This window comes from Gobio gobio, assembly GCF_949357685.1.
Source record: "Gobio gobio genome assembly, chromosome: 4".
Lineage (NCBI taxonomy): Eukaryota > Metazoa > Chordata > Actinopteri > Cypriniformes > Gobionidae > Gobio > Gobio gobio.
Window position 1 is genome coordinate 5,233,609 of NC_137100.1, and position 16,098 is coordinate 5,249,706.

General features: G+C 38.3%; 2 protein-coding genes across 3 annotated transcripts in view; both read left to right on the forward strand.

Moving 5' to 3' along the window:
* The first annotated feature begins 875 nt into the window (after positions 1-875).
* On the forward strand, positions 876-10,773 carry psat1 (phosphoserine aminotransferase 1). Of its 2 annotated transcripts, XM_079815446.1 has the most exons (9): positions 876-1,126; positions 2,466-2,526; positions 2,601-2,670; positions 2,762-2,967; positions 3,822-3,994; positions 4,159-4,328; positions 6,589-6,717; positions 8,574-8,711; positions 10,303-10,773. In XM_079815446.1, exons 1-9 carry the CDS (start codon positions 1,070-1,072, stop codon positions 10,403-10,405), a joined length of 1,107 nt encoding a protein of 368 aa, XP_079671572.1. In that variant the 5' UTR covers positions 876-1,069; the 3' UTR covers positions 10,406-10,773. The 2 variants fall into 2 exon arrangements, with proteins under 2 accessions (XP_079671572.1, XP_079671573.1); XM_079815447.1 differs by lacking the exon at positions 2,466-2,526 and having other exon boundaries at positions 925-1,126.
* An 895-nt stretch (positions 10,774-11,668) lies between these two features.
* tut7 (terminal uridylyl transferase 7) overlaps positions 11,669-16,098 on the forward strand; it is a 54,383-nt gene continuing 49,953 nt past the window's right edge. The window contains exon 1 of the mRNA XM_079815448.1: positions 11,669-11,793. The gene's annotated coding sequence lies outside the window, so the exon portion shown is untranslated. The remainder of the gene's footprint in view (positions 11,794-16,098) is intronic.

Here is a 16,098-nt window from a genome sequence, read left to right on the forward strand (position 1 = left end):
CAAACGTTGTATATCCTGCACTTGCTGCTATTGCACTTCTGGTTAGACCTAAACTGCATTTCGTTGCCTTGTACTTGTACTTGTGTAATGACAATAAAGTTGAATCTAATCTAATCTAATCTAATCTAATATTTATAGATCGATTAATTAAACCTGTCACTCGTCTTTCAAGTTGTTGCGCTTGAGATAACTTCGTAGGTCACATGATAACGTCAACATGGCGCATAAAGTGTGGATCGCATTCATACTTAACGAGATCAGGCAATATAGTACCTACTCTTTTAGAGCTCGTTAAGTAAGTACTTATTGAAAATGAGTATGAGTATGCGTTTTCGAACGCAGCCCTAGCCTTTATTATGGATATCTATGATCACTGACTATATGTAGCCATTGGTACAATATTCCTGTCAATCTACTGACACTGCCCTCAAGTGCTTTGGAGAAAATTACCAAGATAAATGAACCCTAAATGGAGTTAAACTAGCTGTCCCCAAATGTGGACACCATGCATGAAAGGGTAAAGACAATACTTTTATTAAGAAACTACAATGTAAACAGCGATTTCGAAAGTGAGGCAGTGAAATTAACAAACAAAAAAACAAAACAAACGTTGAACCAGGGGTAACATACTATTTAAAATAAATTAAATTTAAGAGAGCGAGCGAGCGAGACCAAGAGAAAAAAATGCCTCGAGACCTTTTTATTTTTGTACATTATAAAAACTTTGCACAGCGTAAACAACTTTAAAGCTTTGACATTGCTGGGAGAAGACATATTACATATATTACACATATTATTATTTTTTTTCTTCATATTACCCAATATAAAGTGTATGAAGCCAATCACAGCAACGTCACAACCGCAGTATCCAATCAGACAGCCGCAAGCAGACATTCCGGGAACCTCGAGCCAATGAAAACAAGCAGGAAACTATAGAAACTTGCACATTAGGCGTAATCATGTGTAAAGGGAATAATAGTGCGAGACGAAATCACGAACACGAAAAGTAGGTCAAAGATTTACTGTATCCCACCACGGCCATCCTGATCCTACGCACTTTATTTAAAACATGGACAAGAAACAGACCATAAATTTTGGAGCGGGACCGGCTAAACTCCCACAGTCGGTAAGTGCATCGATCATTTTGGAATGTTTATTTATTTTTTATGCATGTATTTTTTGGGGTAAAAGTTGTGTTTACGTAGTGACATTATATCAGTGCACCGTGCGATTACATCATCTATCCGCTACAAACTGACCACAAGTGTGCATGCAATTTGCAAATCTGCTTTATTGATGCTGTAGTGTGCAAAATCTTTGAACATCATTTGGGATGCAATGCAAGCATTAAAATAATGCAATTGAGTTTTGCTGGTCTAGATGCATGTGCAATGTTGCATCAGCCACGGCTTGGCATTCAGAGTCGCCTGTTGACTGAGAGTCTCTTCAAACGAGTCATGCCATATAAATGCCAAATAAAATAGTGTAAAGGCCTGATAAAGAGTGGACCTGTCTTGATTTGTTATGAAAATGTATAACTGGTTCTGCGTGTCTCTGGATATGTTTTTTGGGTCTTTTGCTTCTAATAAGTAGCTTGCCTTTTCTCATTAGAAAACTAACCCAACTCTCTAACTATCAATGAAATGGTTGTTTACTTCACAGAAAATCTGGTTAATTGTCTATCAAATGTTGTTGTTGTGCCCAAAATTCCTAATCCCACCCGGTCGACAACGAAAAAATGCTACCTAGTGATGGGGAGTCGACTCTCAAAGAGTCGATTCCTAGTGTCAGAGTCGACTCCGGCACTGCGTCAGAGCTAGTTTTACCGTTTTATCCTACTTGTAGCTTACTTTACAATAAAATTAGTTAACCATTTACATTGTAATTGTATACATATTCCCGTGCCAGCTTTCTGGTTTGGTTTGCCATGATATTCTAATTTGTGTTCGTAATCATTAAACTAATCATAAAAAAAAGGGAAACAAGAATAAACACATGAATAAGTGTAGCCTACATTATAGACTAGATATTATATTTAGTATCTTGAATTCTCACCTGATGGTGACGTATCTTTTCAAGGTAATTCAGTGAGGAACCAGTTTCGACTTGAATGGAGCAAATTGAGTCGACTCCGGGTGGGAGTCGTGAATCTGAGTCGACTCCGAAAACCTCCGTGATCGAACATATGCTGCCAGAACAATATTCCAGTGGTTTGAGGCCGCAAACCATAAACTACACCCCTAAAACAATGCTAATAGTGTTTGTAGCACAATCTGATATGTAGCATTAGCTTTTACTGATTGCATTGGCCATTTCACAAGTCGTGTCCAACAGGTGCCAGTATACTGGACTTTAAGATGGTCACAAACAGAAAGACTTTTATTCAAAAAATACCCTCTATTTATGGTAGTTTAGCCAGAGCTAAACCCGTTTTGGATATAAAATCTTATGTTTCGTTCCTATAGGTTTTATTCCAAGCACAGAAGGAGCTTCTGGATTACAGTGGCACCGGGATAAGCATTCTTGGTAATGATCTGCATTTTAAATATACACGCTTGTATGTGCAACGCAGTGTTTATTTCTCTTTATATCTCATCCAGAAATGAGCCACAGGTCGTCGGATTTCACCAAGATCATAAACAATGCTGAAAACCTTCTCCGGGAGCTTCTGTGAGTGTTTACGTTTCATCAAACTATCCCTCATTTGGAGATGAATGTCTTTGCTCATATTCCATAACAATTGTGTGTTCACTCTGAATAGGAATGTACCGGAAAACTATAAGATCCTGTTCCTGCAAGGTGGAGGCTCAGGACAGTTCAGCGGCGTTCCTCTCAATCTGATTGGTCTGAAGGAGGACCGGTGTGCTGATTACCTGGTCACTGGGACGTGGTCTGCAAAGGCGGCCAAAGAGGCAGAGAAGTATGGGAAAGTGAACGTGATCCATCCAAAACTGGATAGTTACACCAGTGAGTAATCCGAGTATAGCAAACTCATTTTAATGGCTGAGTGGTGCAGTTTGTTGTGCTTTGTGTTGTCGGTTCCTGCTAAATCTGTTCAAGCTATCCTGCATTTTTACACTCTTTCCAAAAACATCGCTCTGCCCTTTGTGAAAAAGAAGCACACGTTAGCATAGTTTTAAAAAGGGAGTACTTAACGTACATTAAAACGTTATATTTAAATACAAACTGAATGTAATGTTTTTTTAGACACTTGACTGCATGTTAATTGCAATTAAATGAATGAAATGTTTACATTTATATTAAATGCATTTAGCTAAACTTTATAGTGTTTTTGAGCCTTCCCTGTTCAATTTATGGAAAAATTGTTGAAAGTTCCCCTGCCGATCGAAAGGCTAACGCGACCAGGTCCGCTCGTCATGACGTCACGTACACATCTTGAGTTTCACTTTCAACATTCAACACTTTTCCACGGAAGGCGGTCGGCCGAAAATGTTCTTGATAAAGTTTTAAATATGGATATTTTTCTTACACAAACGCATCGATTCGCTTCTTAGGCCTTTATTAACACCCCAGAGCCGCGTGGAGCAGTTATTTGATGGGCAGATGCACTTTTTATGGACTTCAAAAACAGAGCAACTATGAATCAAATTCTAATGCTTGGATTAGCCTGGACTTTTGTAATATAACTCAGATTTTATTCGTCTGAAAGAAGAATGTCATATACACCTAGAATGACTTGAGGGTGAGTAAATTATGGGCTAATTTTCATTTTTGGGTGAACTATCCCTTTAAGCACACTTGTGTTGCACCTTTTGATCCTCACATGACTTTTAGTGATGAAGCAAACTTTGTTTTCTCAGAAATCCCAGACAGCAGCACCTGGTCATTGAATCCTTCGGCGTCGTACGTCTATTACTGCAGCAATGAGACGGTGCACGGCGTGGAGTTCAACTTCATCCCTGACACCAAAGGAGTGCTTCTCGTCTGTGACATGTCATCCAACTTCCTGTCCAGGCCGGTAGATGTGTCAAAGGTTGGTGACGATTCTTCAGCTATCGTGCTTTTTTTGTTTTTTTTTGTTTTTTTCTTCAAATTTGGTATCCTGAGACCATCTTTATCATAAAAGTGGCCGTATTATACAGTAATTCTACGTTTAACCTAATAGCTAGTTAAGCCTGTCTCTGTTCATTTCCACAGTTTGGTCTGATATTTGCCGGCGCGCAGAAGAATGTTGGCTGTGCGGGTGTGACGGTTGTCATTGTCAGAGAGGATTTGATGGGCAAGGCCCTGAACGAGTGCCCGATTGTACTGGACTATCAGGTGCAGGCTGGCAATAACTCGCTCTACAACACTCCTTCATGCTTCAGGTGTGTCTTTTCGTTCTTCATCGTATTGTCTCTGTAGTCATCATTAACTACTAACGCATATGTCAGCTATGATCAAATAAAGCAATGGTTTAACTACAAAAACCAAACAAGCAGCAGTGAATTTTTCTTTTTTTGAGTCGTTTTTACTATGTAGAGCGTTTGGGATCAGTATGATTAAGTCTCTTCTGCTCATCAAGGCTGCATTTATTTGATCAAAGATACAGTAATATTGTGAAATATTACAATTTAAAATATATTTTCTATGTGAATATATTGTAAAATGTAATTTATTCCTGAATTTTCAGCATCATTACTCCAGTCTTCAGTGTCACATGATCCTTCAGAAATCATTCTAATTTGATGATTTTGTGCTAAATTATTAGCAAGTATTATTGGTGCTCAATTATTAATAATGGTTCTTATTTTTTTATCAATGTTAAAAAAATCAGGATTCTTTGTTGAAAGTTCAATAGAACATCAGTTATTTTAAATAGAAATCTTTTGTAACATTATAAATGTTTTTACCGATCCTTGCTTCGGGATCCGATTAGGGCTGCAACAACCATAGATATACATAGTAAAGGCTAGATGTCTCGTCCGCGCTGCTGGCCAATGGAGGTCTACGTTCGCGCCTGGCGGCCATTTTGTCACTGTCAGCTCGCTCACTCGTAACATTGTGTTTTAATGGTGCATGTACTTTTTAAATAACCATAACTTGCTCAATTATCTACCGATTTTCAAACTGTTTGGTTTGTTATAAACGTCAGAGATGTAGTTATGACACTGCATACTTATGAATAATTATTCATATGTTCAATCATCCAGCATTATAGCCACGTTAATAACGTTTTAAGAAACCAAACCATTTGTAAATCCGTCAAGATTTCAGCGAGATAAGAGTATTTGTGTTCGTGCAGATCACTCGCCTTACATCAGGCACCACAGAGCCCTGCCTGTGACAAGATGGCCGCCGCTGATGACGTTAGAGACCCCGCCGTAAGACATCTAGCCTTTATTATGTATATCTATGGCAACAACTAGTCGATAAAATCGATAATGAAGATCATCGATAACGATTCTCATTATCGATTAGTCGGGTCTGCTTTCAGTACGCAAAGCTTCCACCAGTCGTGACAAATTACAGCACTGAATAACACATTTTTATGGACAAAATGTAGAAATAGTAGAGTGGAAAGAGAGTGAGCTGATGCAGGAAAGGTACGTGATCCAAGTGCGCAAAACATGAGAATTGTTTATTTTAAGCTTCAAGCGAATGCATTAGCGTTTAACATACCCTGTCATGCTCTTTGACCGATGTCAAGTCAACTTTATTTATATAGTGCTTTTAACAATGCAGATTGTTTCAAAGCAGCTTTACAGTGTTAAACAGCAAAATAATGCAGCATAATTTTATTCAGCCGTCTAGCCATTCTGGAGAAAACGGTGATGTCATCAGTTCATTTCAATTATCATACAGTGACAGTCAGGGCTTTAGATCAGTAATTTAGTTTATATGGTTAATTTAGTTTAATAATTAGATTTATTTCGATATTTAGTTGAATAATGTAGTGTCCCCAACTGAGCACGCCAAGCCAGAGGCAACAGTGGCAAGGAAACCAAAACCCCATCAGGTGACCTAATGGAGAAAAATAAACCTTGGGAGAAACCAGACTCAGTCGAGGTGCCAGTTCTCCTCTGGCCAATTAACAAACAGCGTATGATTATTATTCTGGAAACTTTACAGGTCAGAGGTCATAATAGATCGGAATATTCGAAGGATCGGAGGCAACACGCCGGAGACGGGTTTATTGAGGATGACATATATCGATTTAAGTATTATTAAATTGTAATATTCGGACAATTGGAGACGGGTTCATTGAGGATGCAGACACTTCAGGATCATGCGTTGGTCAGATGTGTGTGTGTCTGCGTCCTCTGTGCAAAACGTTAATTTTACAGGTTATATCTACTGATCTATATAGAGAACTGCAGTTATACCCTCATCTGTAAATGTTACTAATTCACACACAAAGCTTTTAATGTTTCCAAACTTTTGACAGGTACTGTATATGCAATAATGAACAATTATTCCAAGTTCATAAGTCTAACTTTAGGCGATTTATGAATACAATATGCTCCTTTTCGAAATTTCAGTAGGAGCCCCTTTATAATTTAGTGTGTGCCTAATAGACTCGACAACATTTGATCAAAGTATTAACCGTTCTGTAATATTAACTTGTGCATGTTTGTTTTTGTGCAGTATTTACATTATGGGCTTGGTTCTGGAGTGGATCAGGAACAGTGGAGGAGCGGACGCCATGGAAAAGCTAAACAAACAGAAATCTGCCATCGTCTATGACATCATCAACCAGTCCAATGGATTCTACTCGTCAGTGATCAGTGATTTTGACTCAGTCACATACTAACAATTGTGCAGATAAAATTAATCCTCTTGTACAGAAGGTTATTCTTAATGTACAATATTTAAACATTCAACTTTTTAATCGCTAATCCATTATATAAAGTTCATATGAAAAAACATTTGGAAAAGTATTTTAGTATTTTCAAAATCAATTATTGCATCTGCTCTGCAAAAAATTACTTTCTTCTTCAGTATTTTTGCCTTATTTCCAGCACAAATATCTAGACATTATTAAATCAAGATGCATTTACTTGAGAAGCCAAATGACAATGAATTTTTCAGTAAACAACTTTAATATGCTTAAAACAAGAAAAATATCTGTCAGTGAGGTAAGAAAATAATCGTTTCCTTTGAATTAACTTTATTTTTCTGACCCCTTTGACAGATTATTATAATTTTTCATATTTTAAGCATAAACTCACTTCATTTTGACACATTTTTCAGAAAACAAGACTTTGCTTTTCAAGTAAATGCATCTTGATTTCAGAATGTTTAAATATTTGTGCTGGAAAACAAGACAAAAATACTGAGGAAGTATATATATATAGATCGTAACATTATGATATTGTGTTGGTCCCCCTTTTGCTGCCTTGCTCAGCTCTGACCCGTCGAGGCATGGACTCCTCTAGACCCCTGAAGGTGTGCTGTGGTATCTGGCACCAAGATGTTAGCAGCAGATCCTTTAAGTCCTGTAAGTTACGAGGTGGGGCCTCCATGGATCGGACTTGTTTGTTCAGCACATCCCACATACGCTCGATTGGATTGAGATCTGGGGAATTTGGAGGCCAGATCAACACCTCAAACTCGCTGTTGTGCTCCTCAAACCATTCCTGAAGCATTTGTGCTTTGTGGCGGCGCATTATCTGCTGAAAGAGCCACAGCCACCAGGGAATACCGTTTCCAAAGGCTGTGCATGGTCTGCAACAATGCTTAGGTAGATGGTACGTGTCAAAGTAACATCCACATGGATGGCGGGACCCAAGGTTTCCCAGCAGAACATTGCCCAAAGCATCACTGCCTCCGCCACCACGCCTTCTTCCTATAGTGCACCTGGTGCCATGTGTTCCCCAGGTAAGCCACGCACACACACACCCGGCCATCCACGAGATGTAAAAGAAAAGGCCACCTTCTTCCATTGCTCCGTGGTCCAGTTCTGATGCTCATGTGCCACTGTTGGTGCTTTGGGCGGTGGACAGGGGTCAGCATGGGCACTGGTCAGCGGTTGTGCCGCCCCATACACAACAAACTGAGCTGCTCTGTGTATTCTGACACCTTTCTATCAGAACCAGCATTAACTTCTTGAGCAGTTTGAGCTCCAGTAGCTCGTCTGTTTGATCGGACCACACGGGCCAGCCTCCGCTCCACATGGGCATCAATGAGCCTCGGCCGCCCATGACCCTGTCGCCGGTTCTCCACTGTTCCTTCCTTGGAGCACTTTTGATAGAGACTGACCACTGCAGACCGGGAACACCCCACAAGAGCTGCAGATTTTGGAGATGCTCTGACCCAGTCGTCTAGCCATCACAATCTGGCCCTTGTCAAACTCGCTCAAATCCTTACGCTTGCACATTTTTCCTGCTTCTAACACATCAACTTTGAGGACAATGTTCAGTTGCTGCCTAATATATCCCACACACTAACAGGTGATGAAGAGATTGTCAGTATTATTCACTTTATCTGTCAGTGGCCATAATGTTATGCCTGATCGGTGTATATATTTATTTATTTTATTGTATTTTTTTTTCAGTGTGTTCATGTTGTGATCTCTGTTCAGACTTTAGTTTTTTGTCAAAATTACTTCCCGCCTTTTCCCGCTCTTTCAGATGCCCTGTGGACGTGGCGTGTCGAAGCCGCATGAACATTCCATTCCGCATCGGAAAGAAGGAAGGAGATGAAAGTCTTGAGAAGTCATTCCTGGATGGTGCCTCTAAACTTGGCATGATCTCACTTAAAGGACACAGGTATTGTGTGAAAATTAGGACAATATGACGTTTGTTTTTTCGAATTCATGCAGTCTTCTGGTTATTGCACACCAGTTTATCATAAAACATTTTCATTTGCGTTTATGGAGGAGTAATGCTGCACAAACGCGTTCATTTTTGTAATATTATATTTATTTTATATTATATATTTTTTTATTGCCTACAGTCTGTAGCAGGCATTCAATATGTTGGTAGCAGTGTATGAAACATGTTTTGTTTATGCACTGTTTGTTTCAGAATGGACACAGAATTAGTTTAGATTCTCTGCCCGAGCCCGAACTTGACCCGGTGCTTTTCCCAGCACCATCCTCAGGCCGGGTCGGCCCTTGATCAAGCATTTGTGTTTTTTTAATCATTACTTTATTAGCCTAATTGTGTGGGCAGAAAGCTATGCCATATTCAGAAATAATATTATATATTTTTAGCAAAGTAAGAACTAATACTACAACTAAGAAACAAATGTGTATAAAGTTGCACATGTCAGGATTAGTCTAAAGATGTGTGTTAAACTCACAGCACATGCAGTGATGGAGAGCGCAGGACCGCTCTGAGACGCCAGTCATGAGCTGCTCGCGTGAACACCGCGCTTTGCTTAACTATTTCTTTTCGTTTAGAATTGTTTCATTTAAAAGTGGACATTTCAAGCTTTCTATACACATATTTCTCATGTTTGTGAGGTAAGTAGCTGCTGAGTTTGGGTTTATTTATGATACGCGCTCCAGTTCATGTGCAATGAAAGTGATCGCTCCCGCGCCTTCATGTCACGATTATAGTCTGCTATCGCCTATTTGCTTCTTATTTATTAAATCCAGGCAACTGGCGGATGAAACCTTGATTAAAATTAAGATACAATTTATTCACTTTAAAGAAATGCTTTCTATAAAACAACTTAATATTAAACATAACCACCAAAATCATTTCTGACCCCCTCGCATCTTTGCACTTTTCATAATCAGATGAAATTTAAACATAACATTATAATATTTCAACATAAATATTGAACAAAATGCATTGTTTAATGGCTACAAGTGTAGTAGCTACAGTACAGAGAAATGTCATGTCTGAGGGATTTGAGCGAGTGTTGTTTTACCGGTGAGGGTTCGTGAGTGGAGCGCACCTGCATAGAGTGGATTATTGAGCCGAGCGTCACACCGGTCCGCTTCGCTCATTACAGGCTCGTTCTCGTCAGAACGCACGCGTATTAAAAAATGGTCTGGTTTAAATCCGGCTCTGGCTCATAATTACAGTTAATGTGTCGGGTCAGGCTTGATTATTTGAGCCTGATCTAAGCTCTACACAGAATATTATTGCTAATTTCCCATGAACTGCATAGAAAATGCCGTTTTTAAATGTCACATTTAAATCCAAAGTTCAAAGCTTTGATGTTAAATTGATTTGACAGTTTTCAACTAAGCTTAGATGAATGTCTAATCAGTTGAGATGATAAATGTGCATAATTGGTCAAAATAATAATGATCACCTGACTAATAAAGAAGTGCTGTGGAAGTAAAGCACATGACAATGCTCAGATTGAGTTTCTCCTGTCTCACGATTCTCTCACTGTTCTCAGGTCTGTTGGTGGCATCCGAGCTTCCTTGTACAATGCGGTGACCGTTGAAGATGTGAAGGCTCTTGCTGTCCATATGGAAGAATTCCTTAAAAATCACCAGTAGCTTAAAGGCCTTTTTTTGCAACTTGGATTCAAAAGGGTTCTTGATTATAGCGCATTTAGACGGAAATGACACTAACAGATTCGCACCATTTATTGCAACAAGTTGTAGCAGATGAATGGAGTACAACTATAACTAAAACTCTAATTCTATTCTATTTGAATAGCAAATTGTTGTCATTGTTGCATAATGTTCTTTTTTTTAACTGGCCCTTTTATTCAAGTTCTAGTGTGCCTTAATGCTTGTAAAATTGCAATTGAATTATTATATTTCAAAACATTCCATGTTTTACTAATGTATGTTATTAGTGACTGAATGGACTGAATACTGTGATACAAGCTAAAAGAAAATAAAACACTACTAAAATGCTCTACGCTGCAGCGTTTATTCCTGAGTACAGATTGTAAAGGTACATTAACATGCATTATGGATATTAATGTATTTAGGAAAGACTTATTCTTAAAAAAAAACAGTACTGTTGTGGTACCATGGTACTGAAGGGATACCGTATTTATACATTTTTATTGTACCATAATCTTTACATGGTACTTTAAAGAGAATATGTGCTTTTGCTCTATTAATACAGTTATTTGCATGCGGGAGTATTTATTCAACTTTGGAGTATTGTATTACCCTTTTCTCTTGTAGCAACTAGTTAAATCCAAACGAGCCAATTAACTGAAGTTTTACTCTCCATTTTGGCTTGGGTTGCCAAGTCTGCTGAATTCCTGTGGATTTGGGGTACTCTTAATTTTCTTTTTTTTTTGTACAATGTATAAATTATATTTGACAGAAATGTATGTGGATGTAGGATGTGTGAATGTAGGAGTGTTTTATGATCTACCCAAACGTAAGGATTTTGTTTGTGAGGAAGGGGTACTGGTAGGGGGGCAAAATCAGTGTAAAATAAATATACTGATTAAATAAATAATAATAAAAAATACATCTAAATAAATTAGACATGTAGTGATTAGATTTTTTTTTTTTTTGAACAATGTAACATAAAAGTCGGAAAATAAACCCCGTCGCTTTAAATGACGAGAAGCTTTTATTTTGAAGTCACGTAGGACCCGGAAGTTGAAAGTGCAAACGATTTCAATATCGATTTTCAAATTTTTTTTACGCTCTATGTTCAATATCAAAAGTCAAGTTTGTAACTTTAGAAGCAAATTATTAAATCAGCCTTTATTTACGCTTGATTTAGAATTAAACGGCTAATTTTCATGCTCTTATCAACTGATGACAGACGAACGTCGGATGATTGACAGAAGTGCAGCCGGCGGAAGTGACGCAGGGTCATTCAGTATCAGACACCTGCATGTTACAGTTACCAGAAAACTCACGGGAACCAAAGATGTCGCGTTTATGAAGCAAGGCTGGTGTTAGATTGGGTGAGTTTGGCATGGTCTCATTAAACAGGCTGTCGTGTTGTTTTTAATGTCAGTTTGGCTCAAGTATGACGCGGCAGTTCTCGCGAGCTGCTCTTTGTCCTCGGGCAAAATCAGCCGTTACTCAGGAACTCTTCTCGTATTTTAACGCACTATTTAATACTTTCACATCAGACACGTAGAAATATTGCTCTATCTGCTCTTTGATCCGCGTAAATAATCCACAGTCACAGTCAAAATCGAGTCCATAGAGTCACTAAACATTGATTGCACGTCAACGTTCATTAAAGGCACAATATGTAAGATTTGTTTAAAACCACTAGAACAATGTTATGTATTTTGTTGACTTGTGTACTTACATGATCCCAAATGTTTCCAAGAATGTTTAAATCCAGAGAAATAAGCCATTTTATCCAGGACACGGACCGTGTCCGTGTGTCGCCTGTCAATGACGTCATATCCGCGTTACCCTCTTTTATTTTGTAGAAACCATGGAAAGAAGCTTTAATATATGATGTGTTTATTAGACATGGGGACAACTGTTGTGAGACATTTATAGACAGAAAACTAATTATTGTACAGTAATACAGTATTTTCTTCATCATGCAATACGTTTTTAAAATTAATCAAATGCCATTTAGCAACACAAGGCATCCAGCTTTTATTAATAAAATTATTAACATGATTTTTAACACACCCAAATGTATCTAAAGCCCTATTCGCACAGGATAAGTGTTATCTGTGGACCTCGTGTGATTTAGAAATGACCCTTCCACGTCTGAATTTCGTGATAAGGGAAAAGCAAAGCTTGCGATTTTACTCAAAATTACTGACTTATGATGACAAGACTTGGAAATATTTTGTCATTATATAGCTGTATGATGTATGATTTCTTACTCATCTCTCATTAGCAATCGCTCCGTCGACCTCGAACCCTTTCGAGAGTACTCTAGTATTGCGTAAGACTTAGCTTATGCTGATGGGGGGAAAAGCCCAAAATTATCCTTATAATTTTATATAATGTAAAATGCAGTGCACAGCAGAGACCCAGGCAGATTTACGAGCGCGCTGATTGGCTGTGCTGCGGCAACTAGGGGTGCACCGATCCGACTTTTTCAGTCCCGATACCGATGCCTGGGCTTTGTGTATCTGTCGATACCGATCCGATATATTGTTGAATTAATAATAAACTGTATATCTTCCACCTTATACCTTCCTTGAAGAGACTAAAGGCACCAGACTTTACTAACTAAACATAACTAAGACAAAATAACAGATGTATGTAAGGTGTTGAATTCTTATTTATTTAAAAAACAATTGTGCATTCAAATCTAAAATAGAATGTAATCAAACTTCTTTAAATAAATAAAATGTAGCAGTGGAAACAAAAAACAGTGTATTGGTCAAACATACAATAGTAATCTGACAGTTACCAAACATTTTTTTACACTACAGATAATTGTTTTGGTATATAATCATATCAATATTAAAAAGTAGCATTACAAATTAACAAATAGTCTAATTTTCTACCATATGCAATTTAATAAAAATTTTCAGCTAGCTAATAACAACTTTGTTCTGGTTTCACCTCACTCCAGATTAAATGATTGTAGGCTAGGCCTATTTATTTTACTACACATTGTCAACAGAAATAAGATGAAATACTGTTGATAATTAAAAATAATTCTTACTACCCACTCTTGCTAAAATGGGTAAGCACACTTGTGTTCTCATTTCAGTTGCGTTCTGAGTAAATTAATAAACTGAGTTCACGAGTTCAGTGTTGGACAGATCAGTTGTTCTGGCCAGTCGTTAAAATGATTCGGTTCAAAGGAGTCATTAGGTCACGAATCGGACATTAGCAGACGCGTTGTGTGCGAATCCCGTCTGTTAGAACATCGCGAAAGATGTCAACACACAGAAAACACTTCATAACTGGATATAATTTGTCTCCCGCTTATTGAAAGTATGCTTTATGTCAGCTGGTCAGAGAAGAGTCAATGTTTTTTGAGCGCAATTCACACCCAGTGATAATTCAAGGACAAAATTGTCCGAATGTGTCACGTGCAACATGGTTTCGGTCTTCCGAGCTTTTGATTTGGATTAATTTGTGAAATATGAGAGCGAACACTGATTATTTTGAAGACCCAGAGAGCGCGCGCGGGGGAGGAGCTCTCAGATCGGTCTCTCTGTCACTCAGTCACAAGCGCAGCATCTGTTCTACATCACTCGTAAATCACAATAACTCATCAAATTAGGCTTTGGCCGTCAAAAAAATGTCAATGCAGGAAAGACCCTGACTTTGCAGTAATACCCTCGAAACAGCGACGAACTAGTTGGCGTGGCAAGCGTGAAATATCTCCTCCACACAGCCGACTCTCTGGCTCGCTCCCTTCATGCGACACACGTGAAGCTGACGAATGACGTAGGTTCTGCTGCGACGGAAAAAAAACACCTGGATCGGCTTGTGGATCTGTTCATTTTTCCGATCCCCGATCCAGCTATTTTGTCAGTATCGCGGCCGATATCGGATCGGTGCACCCCTAGCGGCAACTGCACGAACCTATGGCGAGGCAGCTGAGGCGTGCACCAATCGGGTCACTTTGTGCCCAAAAACACGTCAAATACAGCCTAAATTTGCATATCTAATCCAGGGCTCGACATTAAGCCTGTTCACACGCTTGTCCTTCGGACAAGAAAATCTGTCATTCACTTGTCCGAGTAAAAATTGTGCTTGTCTGGATTTTTGTTGTAAATATAATCTCCTCTGAAGCAATATTCTCTCCAGTGTTCAATCAGCTTTGACATATTTAAATATGCATATGTGTGATTTTTACCTTTTTGTAAAGGGCATTTTTCCATAGTCTTATTAAATATAGGCTATGCTTCAGCTTTCCTTTTATATTCTTAAATTTGATCTATAAATTAAATTACACTATAGGCTGTTACCAATCAAATTAAATCATTTACACTGAAAAATTACAACTGCGTTAAATAATGTTATGAGATTATTTTAAATATGTTTGAATATACAAATAAGAAATGTTGGAAAGATGAAACTAAACCACCAGTAGGTGGCGGCAGGTGACCGTCTTAATGAGCAAATCATTGAGTCGATTCGTTCAAACAGATGATTCATTCAAGAATGAGGCAGTCGTTTATGAACAGGTCATTGAATCTTTGATTCAACCGATTCATTCAAACGCTGAATCATTCAGTAACACACACTGATGTTGTGAGGTGCGTTACGGTTCTGCTGTGGTCTTTGTATTATTTTCGCTGCTGAAATCGAACAAAAACAGTCAATATTGCATCTAAAATGTAAGTGACTTAATGTTAAATAATTGTTTATGGAACTGGCGTATGAAATAAGTGTTATTTTCAGTCGTGATGGTATTCAGGAAAACAGCTCTTGTTAGTGTGATTTTGCTTAACTGTATCATATGTTATAAATACAGTGTTTCCCCTACAATGGGTTCACAGCGGCACTGCAAAACTTCACGTGATCAGTAATATCACTATATATATTCACTTAACGTTACACATTGTACAAGAGAGAGAGAGATTGAAGATGGCCAGAGAACTAAACAAAAATGTAGTCTGCGTATACTTACACAATATCACAGGGCTGTGATAATCTTATTTTATTTTCTCTTTCAAGGATTATAAAAAGAAGATATGAGGTAACATTATTATGCTCGCGCATCGTCTAGCACAACTTCCGTCCCTTCAGCGCGCGCTGTCATTTTTCCCCAAACATGCATTTAACGTCAGATTCAGCACAATCTGTGATTGTTGTCAAATGCACTCTCCACTTTGGCGAAATTGCAGAACGTTTGATTAAATGAAAAGCACAATAATCCGCGCAATAGACGCTGTTTCCAAGTTCAAGGCGGGGTGTGTGTGTATGCACGCTGCGAAACAGACCGACTTGCACATATGCTTCGTGTGCGCGACTAAACCATCAAATACACAACAAAATAGCCTATATCTCAAAATGACAGGCTTGGAGAGTATTCACTTAAACACAGTTTAGCTTAAATTAGTTTAATGAACATCAGGAGAGAACATGAAGATATTAGAAACGCGATGCTCTCTTTCCTGCTCGTGTAGGATCCCTTTCAGCGCGAAACGGCCTATGAGCGCCTCTGTGGGGAAATATAAAACCAATACATTAACTAGTGTTTAACTTTCTTATATCATTTATATTTCCATTATTTACTGATATTTATTTCAGTGTTTTACAGGCTGTAGTCTTGTTTCACTGACGGAACACATGCTTAAATTGATGTTTGAGCCTCGTTTATA